Genomic DNA, 22,982 nt, shown 5'->3' with positions numbered 1-22,982 from the left:
TGTTATTTTTTCTATGAGTTCAATTAATGCCAAAGCTGCTGATCGTTTTTCTCTAAAGCCATATTGTTTTTCAGTAATTAATTTATGTTTTTCTAAAAAAATAATTAGTTTTTGAGCAAACCACTTTTCAAGGATTTTTGAAAACTGAGAGAGCAATGACACTGGTCTGTAGTTGTTAAAATGATGTACATCTCCTTTTTTGAAAAGTGGAACGACTTAAGCGACCTTCATCTTCTCAGGAAAGACACCCGAATGTATAGACAAATTAAAAATAAAAGTCAGCTGATTAATAATACAGTCAATGGTCCTTTTTACAATGGCCATGTCAAGTCCATCACTATCAGTAGAAGTTTTATAACCATAAGATGACTTATGGTTAGTTACCTTTATTGCTGGAGTCGAAAGCTGAGTTTATCCACTTACCTACCCTTAATCACAATGCAGATCAGACTAAAACATCCTCAGTGCAAATGATGAACAGTCTACAGAAAGGGATAAAGCACTCCAGGGTGAACAGTGAACAGAGTAAGATGTGCTGTTCTGCAACTATCAATCATGATAAACACAGTTCTCTCTATTTTTCTCAGTTCAACCACAAGCTTGTATCCAGTAATGCATATTAACTCCTAATTATCCCATGAACTGATCAAACTTGTATTGATTAGAAGTTTTAGAATAGTTGAAAACCAATTTAATTTGACAGCAGACATACAGTACAGTATGCAACTGCCTAATAAAAGCCTAAATTAAACCAGTTCATCATAAAAAGTGATCCTATTGCTGCACTAGACTTGAATTAAGCCACTCAATTCATATGGATTTGTTTTACAATGCTTTCAAGTTTTTATTACCTGAGCTTTCAATGGCGAACTGGAAAGGTTTCATTTAAAATGTCCCTCTTTGTATTTTGAAGATTAACCAAAGTTTTATGGGTTTACACCAACATGAGGGTAAGTTTTGGGGTGAACTCTTCTCTTCAAGTGCATTATTTTACCTATCATCTTGTTTCTCCTTGTCTGGAGTAAAAAAATAAAATGGCACAGTTTACCCCACTCTGCCCTGCCTTTTTGAATCCTGATTATGTAATGCCTTTAAGTCTTCCATTCCTCCCTGAGTCTGCAGAAGAGCTGAAAGTGAGAGAAGAGGAATTCCTCCATCAGAGTGCATCGCTGTCACCCAGCAGGGGAAGTGCATCATAATGACTGCTTAATTATTCTCCCTTTATCTCTGGGGTAGAAGATATGCAGGAAAAGAGGGAAATTCGGCTTCTTTCCGGACTGAAGCTGTGCGTTTTCAGGCAGGTTTGAGGATTGTGCCGACGGGTTTGAAGCGATTCTTCCATAGCAGAGCTGTAATTAAACCATCAGTGACAGTTTGGAGTATTTAACTTCATAATGAGCCCAAGTGCGTGGAGTTCAGTGCTCTGCGGCTAAGCTCCTGTAATCGCTACTATCTGCTTAATTATGGAAAACCATTCTTTTATCCTCCAGCCCCTTTCTCTCTACATCTGCTCATACACACAGACTCAGTGGGAACAGCTACGGAGATTTCGACTAACCTCTGAGGACGCAGCTTCACTTCTGGGCAATGCTGAATGAGGAAGCAAGGAAATTTCCTCTCTCTTCACAGTTCTGTTGTTTACCCCTTGTGCCTGTGAATCAGGTCTTGCGACGCCAGTGATGTCATAATCTGGAGAGTCTGTTAATGGCTCCACGGCCCTTGGTTTACAAATGCCGTTGCTATGCCAACCCTAATAGCCCTTTAGAGAATCGGTTGTCATATTTGCATGAACAATTCCCTTAAAAAATAAAGAAAAGCATCTAATTTCACAGCACAATGGCCTTTATGAGGATGCATCTTCAGATAGCTATTACTATTACCCCACATTTGAGAAACAAGGGGCGCGATCACCAGCATCAGAACTTTGACATGAGGGGGGCGACTGTCTAAAACCTCAGACATCAGCACACATTAAAATCACATTCTCTGGGTTGTTGAAAACACAGGAAGCCCATTTTGAAATTAAAATGAATGGGGGGAAAAACATGAAATGTCTTCTGTTTCAATGGAGCAGAATAAAAACAACAGAGAGAATTGCAGACAGCAAATAACTGCAGGTTTCGGTTGGCAGAGAAAACAGGGAGTTATGCATTTTCTTGTATCCCATTATGCTTCTTTCTGCATCCAATTAGACACAAATACAGACTATCGAGCACGGCCCAACAAATATATCATCTCTAGACCGAATACGTGTCTGTGGTGTTCAGAAATCATGGTTCTAGATTGAAGCACTGTGATTGTCCTGACAACATCTTCAGTGTGTAAATGTTTTTCCTCAAACAATCAATCAGCGAGCAGCAGTGAACTCACGACAAGACTTTTCTAAGTGCAGATATGTGTTGTTTACTCATCTAAGTTCAACGCATCGGTGCGCTGCATCACAATACTCCTCTATGAACTTTGATTGCCCTTGGCCCAGTTGCCTTGGTTACAAGCAGGTACTAAATGTGAAACTGCACAAAGGAGGGTGTGAAACGCCATGTTTGATTCGGTCTGCCACTGGTCTACGAGCAATCTGCCTCTCACACCGTCTCCTACTGGGACCGTAATGGACATTGCTATGGCAGCAAACCACTCCTCAAACCTCTTGCCCCATAGGAGGGCAATGACTGAATGTTGTGACCAGATTCTGCCCCAAATAAATATCTCCATCAGACGGTATACTGTGGCTTGCAGATGGGGACTGAGGAATGACCAGTCATTTCAATATCAGCTAGAGAGTGACACTGAGAGGGAAATAACCATGAGCTGTGCCGGATTGATGCTGCATTCAACTCAGAGTTGGATGTTTGAAAATCCTATTTGATATCGCTTGCTTTTGATTTTATAGCTTTCTGTTTTATGATGCTGGGAAGATGTATAACGAAGCAATGCTATTATTTGTTTTGTAAATGTACTACTGTCAACAGAGAAGTTTATTTACCATGCTCCAGAAACATTTAAGTGTTTTTTTTTTTTTTTTTTATGTTGTGGGAACATTGACTGATTGAACATTTTTATTATTATTTATATATAGGCTATTGCAATTATTTTTTAAATCTATTTTAAAGTTATATTCAGGTTATCAAATTATATTATTGTATTTTAATTTAGTTAAATGTATTAATTAATTTAATAATATAAAATATTTGTGTGATTCAGCAAAGCAGGGTTGAAAATGCTAAAAAAAAAAAAAATTATTTATTTAATTTTTAATTTTTCAATTTAATTTAACAACTTAATATTATTTAACCCTCAGATGCTGCCCTTAAAATTTTATTTAACCCTCTGCAACTTTTTCAGCACACTGTGTGTGTGTGTGTGTGGGGGGGGGGGAGCTTCTTCTTAAAGAATATGTACTAATATCACTAATCATCTAAAGTTAAGAAACTCCATTCTCTGCAGTGCAGTTTCTCCATACTAAAGTAAATATTAAATAAAGATTTATTGTGGCCTGTGATCTTCACATGAACCTTATTTGCTTTTAAACAAGAACTATCAACAAGTAAGCCTACTGTGGTCATTATATATTTGCTTATATTTCTTCATAATTCATAAATAATTCACTGGGAGTGGCAGGCATTTGCACTGGAGTTTGATTCAGGAGTGTGTGTTCTGGCGCCTTTGTTTATTAATGCACATTCATATTGCTTGCGGGCAAAAAATCTAATCCACCCCATCAAACCCAGAACGATCAGAGCCCTACCACACACTCCATAAACATCCAGAGGTTCTTCTTCTCCTCCTCCTTTCTCTCAATATTTTTCATTCTTATTTATTTATATATATATTTTCCCCACTAAGGGACGTTTCGTCTTACTGTTAAGAAACTGTAAGAGCACTGCAATGTGTTACATTGGTGCAACTATATATATTTACATAACTATACATATATATACATGTGCAAAACTCACCAGTTTATGAGTATCTCATAATGGTAACGATAACTTGAAGTTTTAACATTACTACATTAATAACATTAATAACTATAACACTATAACATTCTAAGTTTTAACCATGGACCATCATTGTGATGCACCTCTTTCCTACATAGGCAGACATTTATTTTCATTTAGAAATACACATTTACAAATTATTATTATTTTTTTTACATATTTACAAATGTCAAAAAATAATAAACAAAAATGAATAAAAAATATATTAAATGGTAAAATTTGTAAAAATGTTTTTGAAAGAAGTTGCATCTAGTCGTTAAAAAATCAGTAAAAACAGTAATATTGTTATTCGTACAATTTATGTACTATATTCTACTTTAAAATATTTTATAATGTAAATAATTCCTGTGATGGCAAAGCTAAATTTTCAGAAAAAGCTGTACTGCTTACCATTTTTGTGTTTTTGTTTTTTCTTTGATAATTCTTTGATTTGTAGAAAGTTATAAGTTACTTTTATTTAAAAACAGAAATCTATATAAATCATTATAAATCTTTAAACTGTTACTTTTTATCAATGTTATGCATTCTAGCTGAACAAATGTTGAAAAGTATATATATATATATATATATATATATATATATATATATATATATATATATATATACAATTTACAAATTTACAAATTTTCTTTTTTTTTTTACATATTTACAAATGTCAAAAAATAATAAACAAAAATGAATAAAAAATATATTAAATGGTAAAATTTGTAAAAATGTTTTTGAAAGAAGTTGCATCTAGTCGTTAAAAAATCAGTAAAAACAGTAATATTGTTATTCGTACAATTTATGTACTATATTCTACTTTAAAATATTTTATAATGTAAATAATTCCTGTGATGGCAAAGCTAAATTTTCAGAAAAAGCTGTACTGCTTACCATATATATATATATCTCTCAAGGATATATTATTCAGTTAAACATCGGATGAAGTGATTATTTTCTCTTTAATACAGATGATGCCAATTCCAATGAGTCCGCTATGTTAGCAATAATAACGTTTCCTGCTTGACGGATAGTTATGTGTACAACGGACACGACAGCTGTCCCGCTGCGACCACAACAGCTTGAAGTTGTCTAATTTGTCTCGCTGCTACGATAGTTGTAGATTAAGGCTTTCCTCTGTGTAAACTTGTCCTTACAAGTACAATTTTGTCTGTATTATTTCAGTCCCCTAAAAATTGTTGAGAAACATTATGTTTATTGACCTCAACCCCCTCATCCCCCACTGTTAGACGAAATTTTCGCATGTCTTTTCATCCTCATCTCAAAAATCCATTGTTTGAACAACAGACTCTCGATATAAAGCCACCTCTCTCTCTCTCTCTCTCTCTCTCTCTCTCTCTCTCTCTCTCTTTCACTGGAGAGACAGGGTGCATCTCGAGCAGGGCACTTCTTTGAATCCGCTCCCAGAGCGTCGAATATCTGCTGCTCCTAGCGTCGGAGCCTCGCAAGCACATTAGTCACCTTACAACCTCTGCAACTCGAGCTCAGGCAGTCGATCCCACTTCAAAAAAAAAAAAAAAAAAAACCTGCTGAGAAGGGAACTAACTGCTCGACTTCATTTCCCGTGCCCGTTTACAACGCTGACCTCTTGGTGGCGGTCCCTAGCGAAAGATTGGGGACTAATCATAAAACACAAGGCGGCTCGTTGTGGGGGTACTCTGCCTCCGTGAGCGGAATAAACCCCAGCGCGTGCTGCCTGTGATGTGGATCGTCGCGCGCGCTCGACAGAACATCGGCAGAATCCTTCGCGGAGCTTAAAGAAGGCGGGCGAGCTCTGAAAACCAAAGTGTCCGAGTGCTGGTGGTAGTGGGGAACGCTGTCATTTCGAGAGGAATGCATCTGTTTAGTGCCATGTTCCTGCTGCTGATGTTATCTACTATACCCTCTGAGGTAAGATGCCTTCGTAGCATGCGATACACGGCTCATCATCACAACCTGTGTTGTAAATACGCATTGTTGCGGGATGCACAAGTCGCTTCTTTGATTATCAGTTTCTAAACAAGTGCTGAGCGCTCGAATTAGCTCATTGGAGGTTGATGGCTGAATCACTGTGCAGCTGTTTGAATAAATCACAAACGAGCGTCTCGGCACGCGGGGAAGATTTTCTAAGAATCTGGGAACTCGATTAAGAGGACGCCAGCTGAAAAGTTTGCGATGAATCACAGCCTCAACCCCGAACGTTAAAGCACTGTTCGCATTATCACAAAAGCTCTTTTATGTGCTCTTTTCATTTGGTCGCTTGCTGATGAGAACGTGACAGATGGGAACTGAACTGTAGGACAGTACCTGACCTAGAAATATTCATGCAAAAAAAAAAAAAAAAGGCTAATTATCAGTGACCATTACTAACTCTTATGATCGTGTAAAATACGTGTTTGCTTAAACATCTCGCAATCCAAAATTATGGCCGAATGGTCAGGACCATGGACAGCGCTCTTCCAGTGGCGTTGGCCTCGGACATTTCCTCAGCCGCACTCTGTTTTAAATTAATTATTACGTGTGCCACAGCATGAGACAACTTGATTAAAGCTGGTTTAACTAGCAGTGCAATTAGTCAATATTCAATTAGCTGTTTTATGCTGCAATAAATAGTAGGATTGACTGGAGAATGCTGTAGCACGGGGTGAGTTGTAAAACCATCAATTTAAGCAATTGGAAATTAGCTACAGAGTGACATCACTAACATACAACACTAACATGTTGTAGGCTACATCTACAATATGTGTTAAAATATAACGGATTTCCATGTGCGTAAGATAAGAGGTAAAGTAAAGTTTCATATTAGAATTTGTTGCAAAATCATGCAAATGGATGAATTGGTGTCATCTGACTGAACAGATGCGGATGGTTGTACAGTAAAAATTTCCAGTGCACTTCTACTGCTACTACACACACACTGTCTATTATGTATTTAGAGCTAAAATTTATTTTTTACATTTTTAATTTTTTAATTTTATTGTCAGTGGTGTCTAGAACTGAAAATGATATAATTTATCATTTTATGATTTTAGAACTACTTCCATTATATTCTGTTTTTGTCATATACTGTTTTAATAGCATGGTAATGTTAATCCAAAATAAAAAATGAATTAGAATAAAACCCAAGAGCATGTGACTTCCTGCTATTTGGCATAACTAGAGACTGGAGGTGATGCATTTGATTAGATGTAACCTGTGTGCTCTATAAAACAGTATGTTAAGCAGTCTGTGACTGATTTTAATATTAGAGGAAAGGAAATGATACGGTACAAGATGTGTGCAGAGTTTGCAAATTTGCCAGTGCTGCAATTCCAGACATACATTAGAATATGTAAAAGGGAATGCTTTAGTGAAAGATATGAGAGTCCTGTAGGCATGCGTAGGAATGTATATTTCTATTTCTTCACCACAAGCTTCTCATAATTGGCCCAAGGAGACCATTTGTTGTAAGTGTTTGCATTAAATATTAATTGGAAAAGAGAAAAAATGGCACCACCCATCTCCCTGATGTAGAAATGTAGACATAAAAAATGGATGAATTCTTCGGGTTTTTCTCTATCCTGCTAAGACTACTTCACATGGGATGCATGGGAACATTTGCATGCATGGACTCTCAAACAAGTAGCCGCACACACACAAACCTTCAAACTGACACACAAATATGCAACATGTTTAAATGAGACAGATGCACTTGTTCACTCATGACTTGCGTTTGTTAAGTACCCATAATGCCCTGGGGCCCTAACAACCAGTGATACAAATGGCCGCTTACTCGACCTTGGTTTTTCCCATTTTATGATGGAGACATCCCTTGCACACTTAACACACTTCACACACTTTCACATATCTGTGCATCTCTGTACATGTCCATACGTATGTGCCAACAATCTGCGATGTGCATTGTGTCCTTAAATAAGGACAAACAGAGGATCAAATTCTATTTAGGCCATAAAACTTGATGGAACTGGGTTTAATCAGACTCTGGGAAAATGTAGAGACTAAAGCAGAATGCAGATTAGCGACAATAATTGTTTAACAGATTAAAAGCTCATTTTGTTCTCAGCTCTCTGTGATGATTCACTCAATAATAATTAACTTGAATCAGCTTGCACACCTTTATTGCTACACTGGACACAAATGGCATCTTTGCTTTTTTTCCCCTCGGTTCATGGCACATCGTATTACTTATAAGCACTGTGTGGTAAACCTATTCAGTATGTATCAACAGATTGTACGTTTATTAGGGTCTCATCTTCGTAATTAGTTTTGAGTGGTTGCTCGCAGTTTGGATCGGACATCTATTGACTGCCATCATTAGCGCCGTTAAAAGTGAGGGCTACCGCCATGCACTAACACACAGGCATCTCAAGGAAACTTTAATTAGTTTATTTTAAAACATTATTACACAGTTTGACATTTTAAATCTATGCGCCTGAGTGTAAATCATATACTGTATACGCTGACAGCAAGGAGCGCCAATTATGCAGCCACACATTGACAGACATTAACCACAAATCTGCTTGCAATCAACATCTTCATCAAATGTAATTAGCCAGTGCATCAGAGGCAAACACGTTAGCTTAGATATGCAGCTCAGGGGGCCAACATGGCATCACAGAGCTGTCACGAGGGCATCGGATAGCTCCTTTCAGCTAAAGGCAGGGTGCTTTCAACTGAATCTGTCTATCAGTGAAATTATCTTTTTTTATAAAAAACAAAACAAAACAAAAACGGGAGTATGAGAGAGGCTTGGTGGCCACACTTTGCCAGCCCCCAGAGACATTGAGATGCAAAACTATCACTTTTAGCTTGTAAAATGAGGAGGTTGTCTGTTTACTCATTATTTAGCCCTGTTATATCAAACTCTCTGTGGGAGAGAGGTGCTAATTGGTTGCAACTGTGAGACAAAACCCTCATAAGTTGATAAAAATCTGCTCGCGGCCCATTTTTTCACTTTGTTTTGTAAATACACCAGAGCCGTGCATCAAAAGCAAATGGCTACAATTGATTAATAGGACTGTTTAAATGTTCAGGCCTTTGAGAAATAGAGAAGCAATGGAAAGCCGCCCAGCTGGAGTGAAGTGAAATAAGGCGCTTGTGAACTGCTGTTCACTAGAAATTCTCAGTTGTACTTTGGAATTCACTTAAGTGCAGTCATTTAATAATAAGCTAGTTAGAAATCTGCTGCCGCAGTCCTCGGATTATATTAAAAGGGAAATATAAGGTAAAATAATTTCAGTTAAGCTGCAGTCAGATGTAATTTCTGCTCCCTTTGTAGGAGTTATTAGTCACGTTGGGTCAAGCTAAGCTTCCCCTGGATCATGTAAAGAAGTGTCATTTTATTTACAGCTGGTAAAAACATGGATTTTTATCTTTGACTATTGTGGGCTTGTGAAATAATGTCAAAGCATGATCTATTTGAATAAGCAACTGGTGGCAGCATGATCCAGTCAGATTTGGCCAGGATGGAGAGTTTGCATGGCACTGGACCAGAGCATTCCGGATATGAGCAGCTGCCCGGAGAGTATCACTACTTTCAGGGCACATCCAGTCTGAAGAAAGCTGTGCAGTGAAAGCCCATTCTCTGAATTATGATTGGTCCAGTCCAAGTCAGTTCGTCTTGCCCACCAGCTAAAAGGCCTATTATACACCCATTTGATCAGATGTGAGATAATGTGCGCGGACCTATTAGGCCCTCTTTCTAAAGTTAGCTTGGCAATGGAAATGGCCTCATAGTGAATTTTAGCTGTTGAGAGACTAATAAATATCAGGAGCGGTGATGGTGTTCTTGGATGGCGGTCAAAAAAGGGCAGTGAAGCGTACAAAGCTTCAGTCGCCTTTGAGATCAAGGACATGCAGACAGGTCAGATAGAATGTGCTGTGCCAACCGTCGGTCCGACTTCCAAACAGGGAATTAGATAAATGAAAAGGCCCAGGACCAGCAGCATAAATCTCTCAACCAAAACCCCGAGCATGAACAAGAGTGGCCAACAGACCTACTGCTGCTCTGCATCTGCAGCTGTCAACTTAAAACTCTTGCATGGTTTCCCACCAATGCTAAGCAGGTTCGAGCCTGGCCTCTGCCTAGATGGGAGTCCTCCTGAAAAAAAAATTGGTAAACTAAAAGCTAAAACTATACCTCCTTTGTCCGTTTTCTACTCCAGCTTGTGGATGCTCGTGATCAAAGGCTTATTTTAAAGGCTTGCATGCTCAACTGTTTGCAAGATGGAACATGGAAAATGAAGTATTCTTGAGACTTAATGCCCTACAATAATGTTGGGGGCGATACACTATTAAAGGCGCTGTCCTTTGGATGAGATGTTAATCTGTCGTGACTCTCTGTGGTCATTCACTGAGTGTCTCAGAAGATTAGGGTTGTAATGCTGGCTACATTTGTCCTTTGTCCTTTGTCCTCACAAAACACAAAATATTTGTTTTGTTTTGAGTTTAGTTTTATCTCTAATGTACTGTAATATACCTGCCTGTAATTTTCAAGCAATCCTGAAGACTTTGATTAGATTTTTCAGGTGTATTCAAATAGAGATAGATAGAGATAACCTCTGCAGGACAGTGGCCCTCCAGGAATGAAGCTGGCAATCCCTGTGCTAGATTTTGCACAAACCTGTATTTAAAAAAACTTTTCCTTTTTTCAGTTTCAGAAAAAAAAAAATAATTGAAAAGAAGACAATTAAAAAGTAACAACAACAAGGCTGCTAGTGCCTAGTCTACTTGCTGTGCTAACAAGGGATCAGAGAGGACAGAAGTTAACACACAAATTATGAAAAAAGCCTCATACTTATTAATTGCCAGTGTCCGTTTCTTTGTAGTGTACTTTATTAGAACCATAAAATAAAGAAGAAAAATATTTTCATAATGTCCGCCTGGAATGAAAAATGATGTGAAAATCATGAAGTGTGACATTGTTTATGGTTTGTATATCCACCATGCTGCTCTTCCGGTTTCCCTCCTTAAATGACAAGTATAGACTACTGCCACCTGCTGGTATGGAGAGCCCCCCCCCCCCACACACTTTTACTCAGGTGCATAATGTACATGTTAGCTGGCTATTGCCTTCAGTCTTTGGGTTTGGTTTAATGAAAAGTGATTTTTTTTGGCCCAGACATAGGCGATGTGAGGCAACACAACAGTTGGCTTTTGTCACAACCAGTGCCGGTTATATGACTCTGGGCATTTACATAGCTAATCAGTGTAGTAATTGTCAGTGCTTATGCACTGATGGGAAACATGGGTGCAATAATGAATGCCATTTAGAGAAGTATGGTAAATCTAGCTAATCATAATACTTCTTTTATGTCAAAATACAAACAACTGGAATGACCTCCAAGTCTTACCACTGACATGTAATGTCTCAGAGTTTCATTTCAGAAACTGATCACCTCATTCCACTTTAGAATATTAATAAAAGAAACTACTAACTTATGCAACATGACCTTCCTTTCATCCTGCGAGTGTGTGTGTGTGTGTGTGATTTTGCATATGTATGTGAGGGCACATCTGAGACATGCACACTGGGAGGTGGACACAGAAAATAATGTTAATATTTTCACATGTGACACATGCGGGGGCGTCTGCTCATAATGATACTATAGTTGACATCATAATAATGTCACAGGCAGCGTATGAGCTGCACTAACAAGCGATGAGAAATGAATAAGCCATCCTCCCTTCACCCACCTTCAAGTGTTCCCATTAACATTCAATTGTAATGCATTACCATCAGGGAGCCTATGTGGATGCATGGCTAGATGAGGCAATTGAATAGCACAGCCTACACTGTGAGAGGTGACTGATTAGGACCAACTGATGAGCCTGTATTCTGTGTGGCACAGAGGAGGGGTCGAATATGGGCAGAATGTATGTATGCGTGTATGTGTGTGTGCTAGTCCACATGTCCGGTGTGAACAGAGATGCTACTGCTGTGCAACTGTGGTGGTGTTTGTGTGTTATCTGCAGGAAAGAAGAACAAGAGAAGTGTGAGATTAGATTCTAGGTTTTGTCCCTCGGATGACAGTTTTGCGAATACCTGCTGCTATCAATATTTATTTATTTTTCCACATAAGAGCAGACTCACAATGTGTGTTGACACTTCTGTGGGCCCTCACAAACACACAGGCCTTGACTACCAGCACAGAGCTGTTTTGATTGCACTGTAGTTGTCAAAAAAAACAAAAAAAAATTACTAAATGTTAATATTTTAAGCATTGTGATGTTGGTTGAAGGTCTGTTGTTAATAGTACTTACTTTAATATTTTGTTGTACAATATAAATTTCACACAGTACTTCAAGTGCAAATGTTGAAACCATTGTGTGCTTTAACCCTTGTGCTGTGAACAATTTTGTCAGTGTTCCTTTAAAAATAGTTGCATAAGCACAGATCAATAAGGGCCTACTATGAGTCAATTCCTAAAAGAAAAAGGAAACCTGTGCTAATTGAAATAACACAAGTTGATAAAAAGATGGAAACCTATATTTGGTAATAAGATAATGAGAGATTTATAATAAATTTTTTGTAGGCTGGTTATTTTTGACCATGAGCAACACAAATGTAACAAAGTAGGGAAAATCCCAATGTGAGCAAAGTCAGTAACTTTAAGACCAATATGATATCGTCAAGTAGCATTTTTGTGAAAAAGAAAATCCTCTCTGGGTCAGAATGACTGAAACACAACATGAGGGTTAAGAATGTAAGTTGCTACAAAAGTTGCTTTTAAAATCCATTTATTATTCACAGGCCAGCTTATTTGAAATTAGGCCTTCAGGTTGGCCTACAAATTTACTTAATGTGCAGAAACAATTCTGCAGAATGCTAGTGGACGTTTTCAAATGGATCAGTGTTTTTTAATTTGCTTTACTTGATTTGCTTTAACCCGCTGGGCTTAGGGGTGAGTCTTTGTTATTTAAGCAAAATGGTTAAAACTGTTGTAAAGCACCCATCATTTAAAAACCCACTGACTAGGAAACGGTCAAGCTGCCCCCCGCCCCCCCAAAAAATAAAATAAATGAAAAATAAATAAAAAAATTTAATATCTAGATTTAATGCAATGAACATTAAATGATACAACACAATTGTACAATACTATTTTGTTTGCTAGTTGGCAAATAAAAGCACCTGATAAAAGCACCTGATAAAAGCTTATCAGATTAAAACGTCCCAGAATGACTCTTGTCATTTTGTGTACATTAATCATCAGATGCCATCTAAACAGTCTGAGGCAACCATTTAACTAATGGATTCAGTATTTCTCTTTTACTAATTATTGGTAATGACTGAGTTTTTCCTCTCTATGTTTGTTTCCATTTGTATGTGATTGTACCCTTTGGGGTAAGCAGTGGCAAACCTTCATGAAAAGTGAAATACAAAAGGCACTCAGAAGCAGTAAGTGAGGTTTTTTTATGAACACTTGAGCATCTGTTTGATGTTTCCTTTACAGGTATAGGGGCATTGCAGCAGCGTGTTTGGCTTAATTTGTGAACTGTCACCCTCCAGGTGTTGGTTCAGACCCGGCCTATGGACTGAACAGGAAAAATGCTCCTCATTTGCTAATGTTTCTACCTGAAAGGATGTTTGTCCTGGTGTGACACCACACTGCAGTATGGCTCAGGGGAACAATAGCCTAAGTTGACTAGTCCACGTGTCCTGACTGAGCTTTTATAGGGCTCTAGGTGCTGTTTCAAATGTGCAGATGTGCATGTTCGACTGTCCTAAGGACTAATGGAGCACCTAACCATGCGTCTATAGATGACAGCTCGAGTGAAGGGTCTGTTTCCATTTCGATCCCTAGGCAAGTCCCTCTGGCTCTTCTCTGCCGCAGAAAGCTGTAACATTAAAGTGCTACAACTCAATCCGACCCGAAATATCTGTGATTTTCTTTTAATGGGCAAAAATAAAAAGCCACAGGAGTCTGTGCGATTTCACCCTTTGAGAAAAAAAAAAACCCAACTTGGTCGGGTTGACATTATTAAATTACATTTAGTACAGCTGGTACATGAAATTCTTCTTTTAGTTCTGCTGAATCTGTTCCGTCACCCAAGCGGCAGATTAACAGAGCATCCTGTTCAAGCAGCATGTCATCATTTTCTGCCTCTCTTTCTCTCTCTTTGTGTTGGGCTACGGCTCTGTCTGCTTGGTGGCGTGAATATCAGGCATGCAGTATCAGGTCTGCCGGGCTCCCTCAGCTCTGTTGCTTTTACTTTAAGCGAATGTGACATTTTTCTGCCTGTGAGAGGCCCATCCTCCCCTGCTCTGCCCTACTAATACTGTACCACACTAGTGCCACCACACATCGTGACCTAATAAAACGCGTACACAAATGCACCCTAACTAGGCAACGCACAGCGAGAGAGGGCATGGTCAGCTGCGGCCAGTCAGAAGTCTCCGGGCATGTGACAGGACAGGAGGTTATCATAATAATGGGACAGTGGGGCTGCCAGCTGGTGGGATCTTGCATGGCCACTTTGCCTTTGCATGATGATGTTGCTGTGTTGTAGTAACTACCTTCTGTCCAGTTTCCTGTGCGACCTTGCTTTCCACCATCGAATGAATCTTTTATGAGCTCTGTGATGTGGGTTTTCAGTGTGGAAGATTGGAATATAAATATGGCAGTTGCACACAGAGCCTCAAGCCGTGTGATATTAAACTCTTTATGCTGGGAATGTGCTTGGTGCGTGTCATCGGGCGACATTCTACACATATATTTGTGGTGTGAACCATATACATACTTACTTTAATGTAAAAGGCTGCTTTACTGTGATGTAAAGAATTCACTATTTTTTTTATCAGTGGTATCTATGCAACAGTCTCGTCTTAAAATAAATCAATCTGCTTTTCAATTTGGTAACAGAACAATGCACTCTATAATTTGCTCTCTAAACTCTTAGCAACAAGGCATGGCAGTACTAAATATATTGACAACGTGTTTTAAACCTAGTGTCTCTTTGGTGTCTCATTTGTGTCAGTCTGCATTATGTTTCATACTACAAATAAGTGTGGCAATATTGTTAAATGTTCAATTATATTTCAAATTCCAATATATTTTAAAATGTAATTTATTCCTGTGATGTAAAGCTGAATTTTCAGCATCATTACTCCAGTTTTTAGTGTCACATGATCCTTCAGAAATCATTCTGAATATTATAATATTGCTGCTTGAGAAACATTTCTTATTAATATAAATGTAAAAACGTTTTGTGGAAACTCTAAAATATGTTTTACAGGATTCTTTGATGAAGAGAAAGTTCAAAAGCATTTATTTGAAATACAAACATATAGTGAATGTTTCTACTGTCACGTGATCAAAAAACGTGTCATCACTGATTATTATTATAGTAACTCACTGTTCACTGAATCACATTCACTGTATTGCAAGGGGGAAAAAATAAGGACATTATTCAGAATGTTCTTATTTTGTCTTCCAAGCAAGAAAGAGTAAATTATGATTGATTTTTAAAATTTTCGATGCACTATTGATTGATTGTGAATATCAGATAATTTGGTATGGGAAGACTTTTAGAGAAATATTAGTTGTAAGCCTGAGCACAGCAGTCAGTATTGTTGAAATCGCTTCTGAAACTCTAGAAAAGACTCACATGAGATTGCTGGGGTCTTTTAGTAAGGAGAAAAAAATGGTTCTCCACTTAATCTGAATGCGATGATTCATAAAACACAAGCAAAATGATTTTTTTTATGTAAATCTCGCGTAAAACCATTCATGCTTAAATGTGTCCATTCAATGGAAAAAATTTACGTGAGAATGGATTTATAAATGATTTACACAGAAATGCATTGTGCTTGTGCGTCATGAAAAAGGACCTTTGGTCTGTGGGAGAAACAATTGAGATATTAAATAGATTTTATTTGTCATTTTCTTTATACTAGAAATCCATTACCCTGTCTTTTCTTTCTTGATTTCTCTCATTTTTTTTATCTCCCCCTGTCCCTGTTTGTTGTTTTTCAGAGCACATTTTCCCTCTTAACACCCTCAGGTGTGACAATGCAGCATCTCCTGCAGAAAGATAACCTGTCAAAGAGAGCGAGAGAGAGAGAGATTTGAAGGCAAGAGATGCAAATGCCATGGAGAGAGAAGTAGAGAGAGGAGACTCTTTTTTATCGACATGTTTGTTCTGCCGTTAAGACGGACAGCCAAAGAGATATTCTGGCCACTCTGAGTGCAAGAGTTGTCCCCGTCTCTCTGTGGTGGTGCTTGAAAGTAGACTGAGCAGTGGCTACACCTGAGCCTGGCCCTGTACTGGGAGAATTTCTTTAAAAACAAAACAAGAAAGAGTAGCACTGTCGCTTCTCATTTAATATTCTCAGAGATAACAAGCCTCTCCTGTTTCTACAAAGCAGCACAACCTGCTCACTCTGATACTTACTCTTGGGACTGGTATCAAGCACATGAAGTTCACAGACATTACATGTTTGAGAAGCAAGTATGCTGATGCCAGCACACGTGAGTAGCAGCAGGAAAAAAACTTGACATGTCCACACCATATAACTTTTCCACCTGATTCAGCCATCACAAATAATGCAAAAAAACTCAGAAATTGATAGTCAATTTTACAATAAATTACAAAATTTAACACATTAAATTAGTTATGTAAAGCAACATTTATTTTGCTTTTGCTGTTGTCCAATAAAAGGTATGTACTGTATGTCTAGAAGATGTGTTTTGAAGAGCATGTTGTGTACAAACTAAAATCAGATAAACATCTTTTAAAAAGCAGTTTTACATACATGCTAAATCATCAACATCTTAAAGACATCTTCTAAATGTCTATATAACATCTTATTGGAAACATCTTAAAAATGTATTGCAGATGAGCAAACCCTATAACAAATACATCATGCAGATGTCAAGTCAAGTCACCTTTATTTGTATAGCGCTTTATACAATGAAGATTGTGTCAAAGCAGCTTTCAAACAGAAAAATAGTTTGTCAATAATGCAAGAGGACAATAACAAAGATTTATTTCTCAAGTTAAAGTCAGATGTAAATGCAGACATCAAATTGATGTTTCTGTGATGTATGTGTGCTTTCCAGGAACCATTATTTGTGTGTGTGTGTGTGTGTGTGTGTATGAAAAAAAAACATACCACCAGATGTTGGCCTCCATTCCCATATCTTACACTAATTTGAGTACAGTGGGGGCCAACATCAAAAAAAAAGAAAAAAAGAAAAACATCATCAAAGTAGTCCATGTGACATCAGAGGGTCAGTTAGAATTTTTTGAAGCATCGAAAATACATTTTGTTCCAAAAATAGCAAAAACTACGACTTTATTCAGCATTGTCTTCTCTTCCGTGTTTGTTGTGAGAGAGAGAGTTAAAAACAAAGCAGTTTGTGATATCCGGTTCGCGAACGAATCATTCGATGTAACCGGTTCTTTTTGAACCAGTTCACCAAATCGAACTGAATCGTTTTAAACGGTTCGTGTCTCCAATATGCATTAATCCACAAATGAATTGGTCTGTTAACTTTTTTAATGTGGCTGACACTCCCTCTGAGTTAAAACAAACCAATATCCCGGCGTAATTAATTTACTCAAACAGTACACTGACTGAACTGTGTGAAGAGAGAACTGAAGATGAACACAGAGCCGAGCCAGATAACAAACTACTTTGATGATGTTTTTCTAACCTTTCTTGACATGGACAGTATACCGTACACACAGCTTCAATGGAGGGACTGAGAGCTCTCGGACTAAATCTAAAATATCTTAAACTGTGTTCTGAAAATGAACAGAGGTCTCACAGGTTTGGAACGACAAAAAATGTATATCAAAACTTTTAAATTGTATCGTTGTATCGTGTATCAAAGGTTGTAATGCAAATTTAAACAATAACAAATTAATGAATAGTAGAGTACCTGAAGAAGTGTGATCCATAGATATAATTTCTGTTTAAATATGTGTGTGTGTGTGTGTGTATTTTTACCTTTTTTCATCTTTTACGAACAAATATTTGATGGCAGAAATATTTGTTCCATTATTTATGTTCTTAACAGACACTTTCCTGCCAAAGCTTCACATAGCACAAAATCTGCAAATACAGGAGATGAGTAAACCAACCAGACATACAAATTAAACAATATTAATTTCAAATGCATCATGCATTGCAAACTAAGAAATACCAACTAATAGATAACGGCCTGAAATAGCACAATATTCAGTCCAGAGCATCCAGACTCAAGAACAGTTTCTTACCACAAGCAGTCAGACTAATGAACGGCTGTGTCTTACAGATATATAAATCTGTAATAGAAATTGAATATTTGGGTGTATTTTAAATTGTATTTGATTTATTAAGTTTCCCCAATATCCAGAGGATATCCCATACAAAATCAGACATCAGAAGACTACAGAGAACTGTTCGGACTGCTGAAAGGATTATTGGTACTCCCCTGCCCACCCTTCAAGAACTGTATACATTCAGAGTGAGGAAAAGGGCTCATAAAATCACTCTGGATCCCTCACATCCAAGTCCCCCCATTTTTGAACTTTTGCCATCTGGCCGGCGTCTCAGAGCCGCAAATACCAGAACAGCAAGGCACAAAAACAGTTTCTTCCCCCAGGCAATCTACCTCATGAACAGTTAAATGTTCCCCACTTATGCTTATGCAAACAAAAGTGCAACATCCTTATATTTATTTGTTACCCCTCCATCCTAGTACATCCCTGCATCTTTTTCAATCCTATCCCATTATCATTTATAGCACAATTGTTTATACACTTATTGATTTGGCTACATTTTTATTTTTTTTTGTCTGTGTGTTGGTGTCTCTGTGTACTGGAAGCTTATGTCACTAAAACAAATTCCTTGTATGCGCAAACATACTTGGCAATAAAGCTCTTTCTGATTCTGATTCTGATTCTGATACAGCCTGGGGGTTGGGGTGCATTCGTGTTTCCAAAGGGGGCTAGACATGTCCTTAATGTCATCATCCTCCAGGAATTTACATCACTTTTAGCAATATTAGCAATGGATTCTGTGCTATTACATTGTTTTTCCCACTTCAGTCCTGTTTGATAAACTCCCAATCATTGAGCAAAGATTTTAGCTGGAGATTTTCTTGCCATAGTGTAAATAATATAATAAAAAAAGTTCAAATGACTAACCTTGATATATTTTAGACGTCATTTATTTTATGATTAATGTCATTTATGTATTTTAAACCATTTTAACAAACTGTTCCTTAAATTATAACACAAGCGCTCATTTCTGCTGCTGCTGCGTCTCCTGTCCTGCACATTTCACATCGTTCTACTTTACACACAATGTAGGAATGCAAGACAAATCAGTTAAATCAGTGCTGAGTAGAGGAAGAGTGTGTAGATGTGCTGAATTCATAATCCTGCTGAAGGTATTCTAGAAAAAAATGTGAGTGAATAGAAAGAGAGAGAGAGAGAGAGAGAAATAATGGCAGAAGTTGGAAAGAATGTGCCTCTGGGGTTATTATCTTAAACATCCTTATTAAGAACAGAGCAATAATTAGACCCCTATCACTCTGTCACTTTGATTTTATCTTGCTGAATAGCACTGACACTCCTTACACTTTGAGTTTAATTAGAATCACATCGTTAAATCAATACACACACCACAATGGCTCAACAATAGAACGAGAATGTGTCTTTTTACTGTAGGAAACACTTTACTGAGAAGGAACCATTGACAGTGGTGTGTGATGGGCATGTTTCTGAGTTAAAGGCATAGGTTTACCTTACAACAGGGGATTCTGTTTCAAAATCTGTCTGTTTCAATGACAAAATTAAAATGTCTGTATTTGCATTTGGCTGGCTTAAAGCAGATCAGTTTGAATTTGTTCAACAAAATGATTTGTTCATGTCACTTATGTTTGAATGAGTCATTTGAATCATTCTCTTAGCCGATTTGTAAAAACACAGTCATAATACTGTTGACCAGAACAAGTCTTCGTATCTTTTATTTATAACAGAGCATGTATAAATCTGCTAAAAGACTCCAGAAAGTGTTTAAGCATCCTGCAAAGGACAATAAAGCAGATGTAAAAAAAAATTTCTTTCTCAGTTTTTATTCATAATTTATATTCAATGTATTTGTTATTAAATAGTGATTCGCAAGTGGAACATCTACTGCCTTCAGCCAAAGTCTGCCTGAGACACAAATGTGTTATTTTATCTTATTTTTACTGTAAGAGCATCACAGCCATTTGTATCTTGAATGCTGAAGGCTTCCAGTGTTATTCGTTTCCAGTTATTTTAGCTGTATAAACATAGTCCATTATGCTGCTGATTGAAATACAAAATGGTATTTGTCACCATAATATTTAAATTCATTATTGTTATCATAACGGCACTCTTTTGGAGTGCATATAGTTCTGAGTTTACTGCACTTTGTTATTCTTCTAGTTTCTTGGTGGTTGATGGCTAATGAAGCGGGAAGTCTTGCACATTCACAGAAAATAACTTACTTCCATGTTGAAAATTAAGGAAGTTTTAAAAAATTTACACAGATTTGTAAAAACAAAACAAAAAAGAAAACGTATAAATACAATGATTTATTATCTTAGTTTAATGTTACTGTAAAAATGTTGGGATATCTGACATTAGCAACAATTAAAGGAGACATCAGATTTGAACTAAAACTTAATGTTTAGTCTCTCTGGATACATAGACTCACTATTGCTATGTGATTTCAAATATGTGTCTAGAATATCCCTTCATCCTTCATCCAACAGTCAGATCAGTCTAACAAATATTTTTCCTATTATTCTGTAGAATTTCTTGTTTGTTTTTAAGTCATTACTTCTACATTTTTTAAATATTCAACTGACACCATCAACAAGCAGTCAATTCTAGTATGTATGCATATATATATATATATATATATATATATATATATATATATATATATATATATATATATATATATATATATATATATATATATATACCCTTTTATACGTTACTTTTTTATTATTATATTAATATACAACCTATTTAGGCCGTAGTCAAATTGTTTATGTAATTTTTAATTCTGAATAATTTTAATTGAACTAATTAACGAAACTGTTAATGTCTGAGTGGATGAGTTGATTACTTTGTAATTAGTCTGTCCATTTCTAAGTTAAATTCTAGGCTAGTTGTGGACATTATAGGTTAGGTTCATCCAATATTTACAGATTGAGTAGCCTATCATTGTGTCATGGAGGTTTCCTTTTCACCTATTTGGGTTTTAATGTTGGACAGTGGTAGTAATTTTTTTAATCACCTATATTTAGTAATAATTTTATATTTGCATGGTCAGCTATCAACATCCTTGTTGATCCTGGAACAACATTCCAATCAACCAATCAGAATTGAGATATACATTTTCAGGAAATATCTATTTTAGGCTTACAATCAGGGTTAGGTGCTTCTACACCCTTGTTAATCATTTCCCACTGATTTTAGGAATAAATTATGGGTTAGGTTTAGGGGTTTGCCGGAGATAGATTGGGTTAAGTCTATATTTTTGGACAGTAATGTTGATCCAAAATCATCAAAAAATGTTGATCCAGGAACAATCACTGCATCCTGCCTCCCAGAGGAAACGCCCATGGAGGAGGGCTAGAGAGTGAAATCGAGTATGATAGTGATCCTCTGATTTGATAAACGAGGTGACTGTGATGCATGTGACATTTCTCTGAGATCGAGCTTCAAGGCTTTGTCTCCTGCTGCCAGCCATGTTCTTTGAGCGATACGGCTTCACTACGATTCAGAGGTGCAAGAACAGCAGTGGAGGAGAGAAAATACTGACACAGAGAGACAAAAGCAGAGATTAGATTTAAGGTACGACAGCATCCAAGCATTACGCTGCATTATGGACGAGAAAATCCCAAAAGGATTCTTGCAAAACAGCCGCTAACACATGTAGCGTGCATGAGTTGCCATCTTAATTCTGAGCTTGTTGCAAGCAAGGACAGATATGTCAGCACTCTGCCAGACTTGGGGGGAGGTGAATATGTCTGCCGCAGGAGGAGGCCCCCCTGGCCACTCGGATGCCTTCAGAATTCTCCTCTCGCTCTCCACACCTCTCTCCTGCAATCTGCCTCGTGCAGCCGTGGGAGAGGAGAAGGGAGAACTGGAGTCTGACAGGAACAGAGACAGAGAGCATTTTTCTCGTTAGGCTTGCCGGGGATCGATGGTTGCAGATGGGCTCATACCTTTGTTGGGGCTCCAGCTCTCTGGAAAGCTTTATTAAAAATGAGTGACAGAACGGATCCTCTGTCTGTCTTTATTTCTTTAGCGTGTCTGCCACAATCTACGTTAGGAAGATGTAGTCAGACGTGCAAGCTTCTACTGCCTTTGTCCTCTTGAGATCCTAGTTTCACGTGTGAGGACTGTAAATGTTTTTTAGTTATTGTTAAAGGAACAGTTCACCTGAAAATGTCATTTATATAACCTCATATCATTCCAAACCTGTAAGACTTCCTCTCTTCTGAGAAACACATAGAATATTTGCAGAATGTCTGTGCACTTTTCCATTCAACACAAATAAACAGACGCTGGGGCTACTGAAATGACACAAAAGGATCATTAAAAATATAGAAGTAGTTCATTCAGACTTCTAAAGCCTTACGGAAATGTTGATATGTCTCATTCGCTGTTGCACACCATGAAGGGAGTAAATCTCTTCAAATCCCATTACAGAAAAGTTATTCATGCAGAAATGTTGAATAACATATTTAGTAAATCTATAAAATGTTCTGCATTAAATTTAACAGATACTGTACATGCACTTCCTAATCCTCTCACAGTGCAGGTTTGACTGGGGTTAGTCATTAGACTAACATATTTAATAAATGTGCCACGCCAGCGCTTCCAGTTCACATGGAACACTGTGAGAAGGTCTGCAAACAGACATCTTTTAATGAGGAAAAATAGCATGAAGTGTTACATATTAATAAAGGAAAATTTATCTTTAGGGTGGACTCAGTTCACATTCCCTGCATTATTCTGAATGGATTA

The 22,982-nt window shown here is 37.4% G+C and overlaps 1 protein-coding gene across 1 annotated transcript in view; it reads left to right on the top strand.

Moving 5' to 3' along the window:
• The first annotated feature begins 5,388 nt into the window (after positions 1-5,388).
• Positions 5,389-22,982, top strand: part of LOC127952939 (noelin-2-like) — a 54,705-nt gene continuing 37,111 nt past the window's right edge. The window contains exon 1 of the mRNA XM_052551875.1: positions 5,389-5,888. Coding sequence (XP_052407835.1) covers positions 5,832-5,888 — 57 coding nt within the window. The 5' untranslated portion in view covers positions 5,389-5,831. The remainder of the gene's footprint in view (positions 5,889-22,982) is intronic.

This window comes from Carassius gibelio, chromosome A3 (assembly GCF_023724105.1).
Source record: "Carassius gibelio isolate Cgi1373 ecotype wild population from Czech Republic chromosome A3, carGib1.2-hapl.c, whole genome shotgun sequence".
NCBI classification, from domain to species: domain Eukaryota; kingdom Metazoa; phylum Chordata; class Actinopteri; order Cypriniformes; family Cyprinidae; genus Carassius; species Carassius gibelio.
This window is presented reverse-complemented; position numbering and strand designations above follow the sequence as displayed.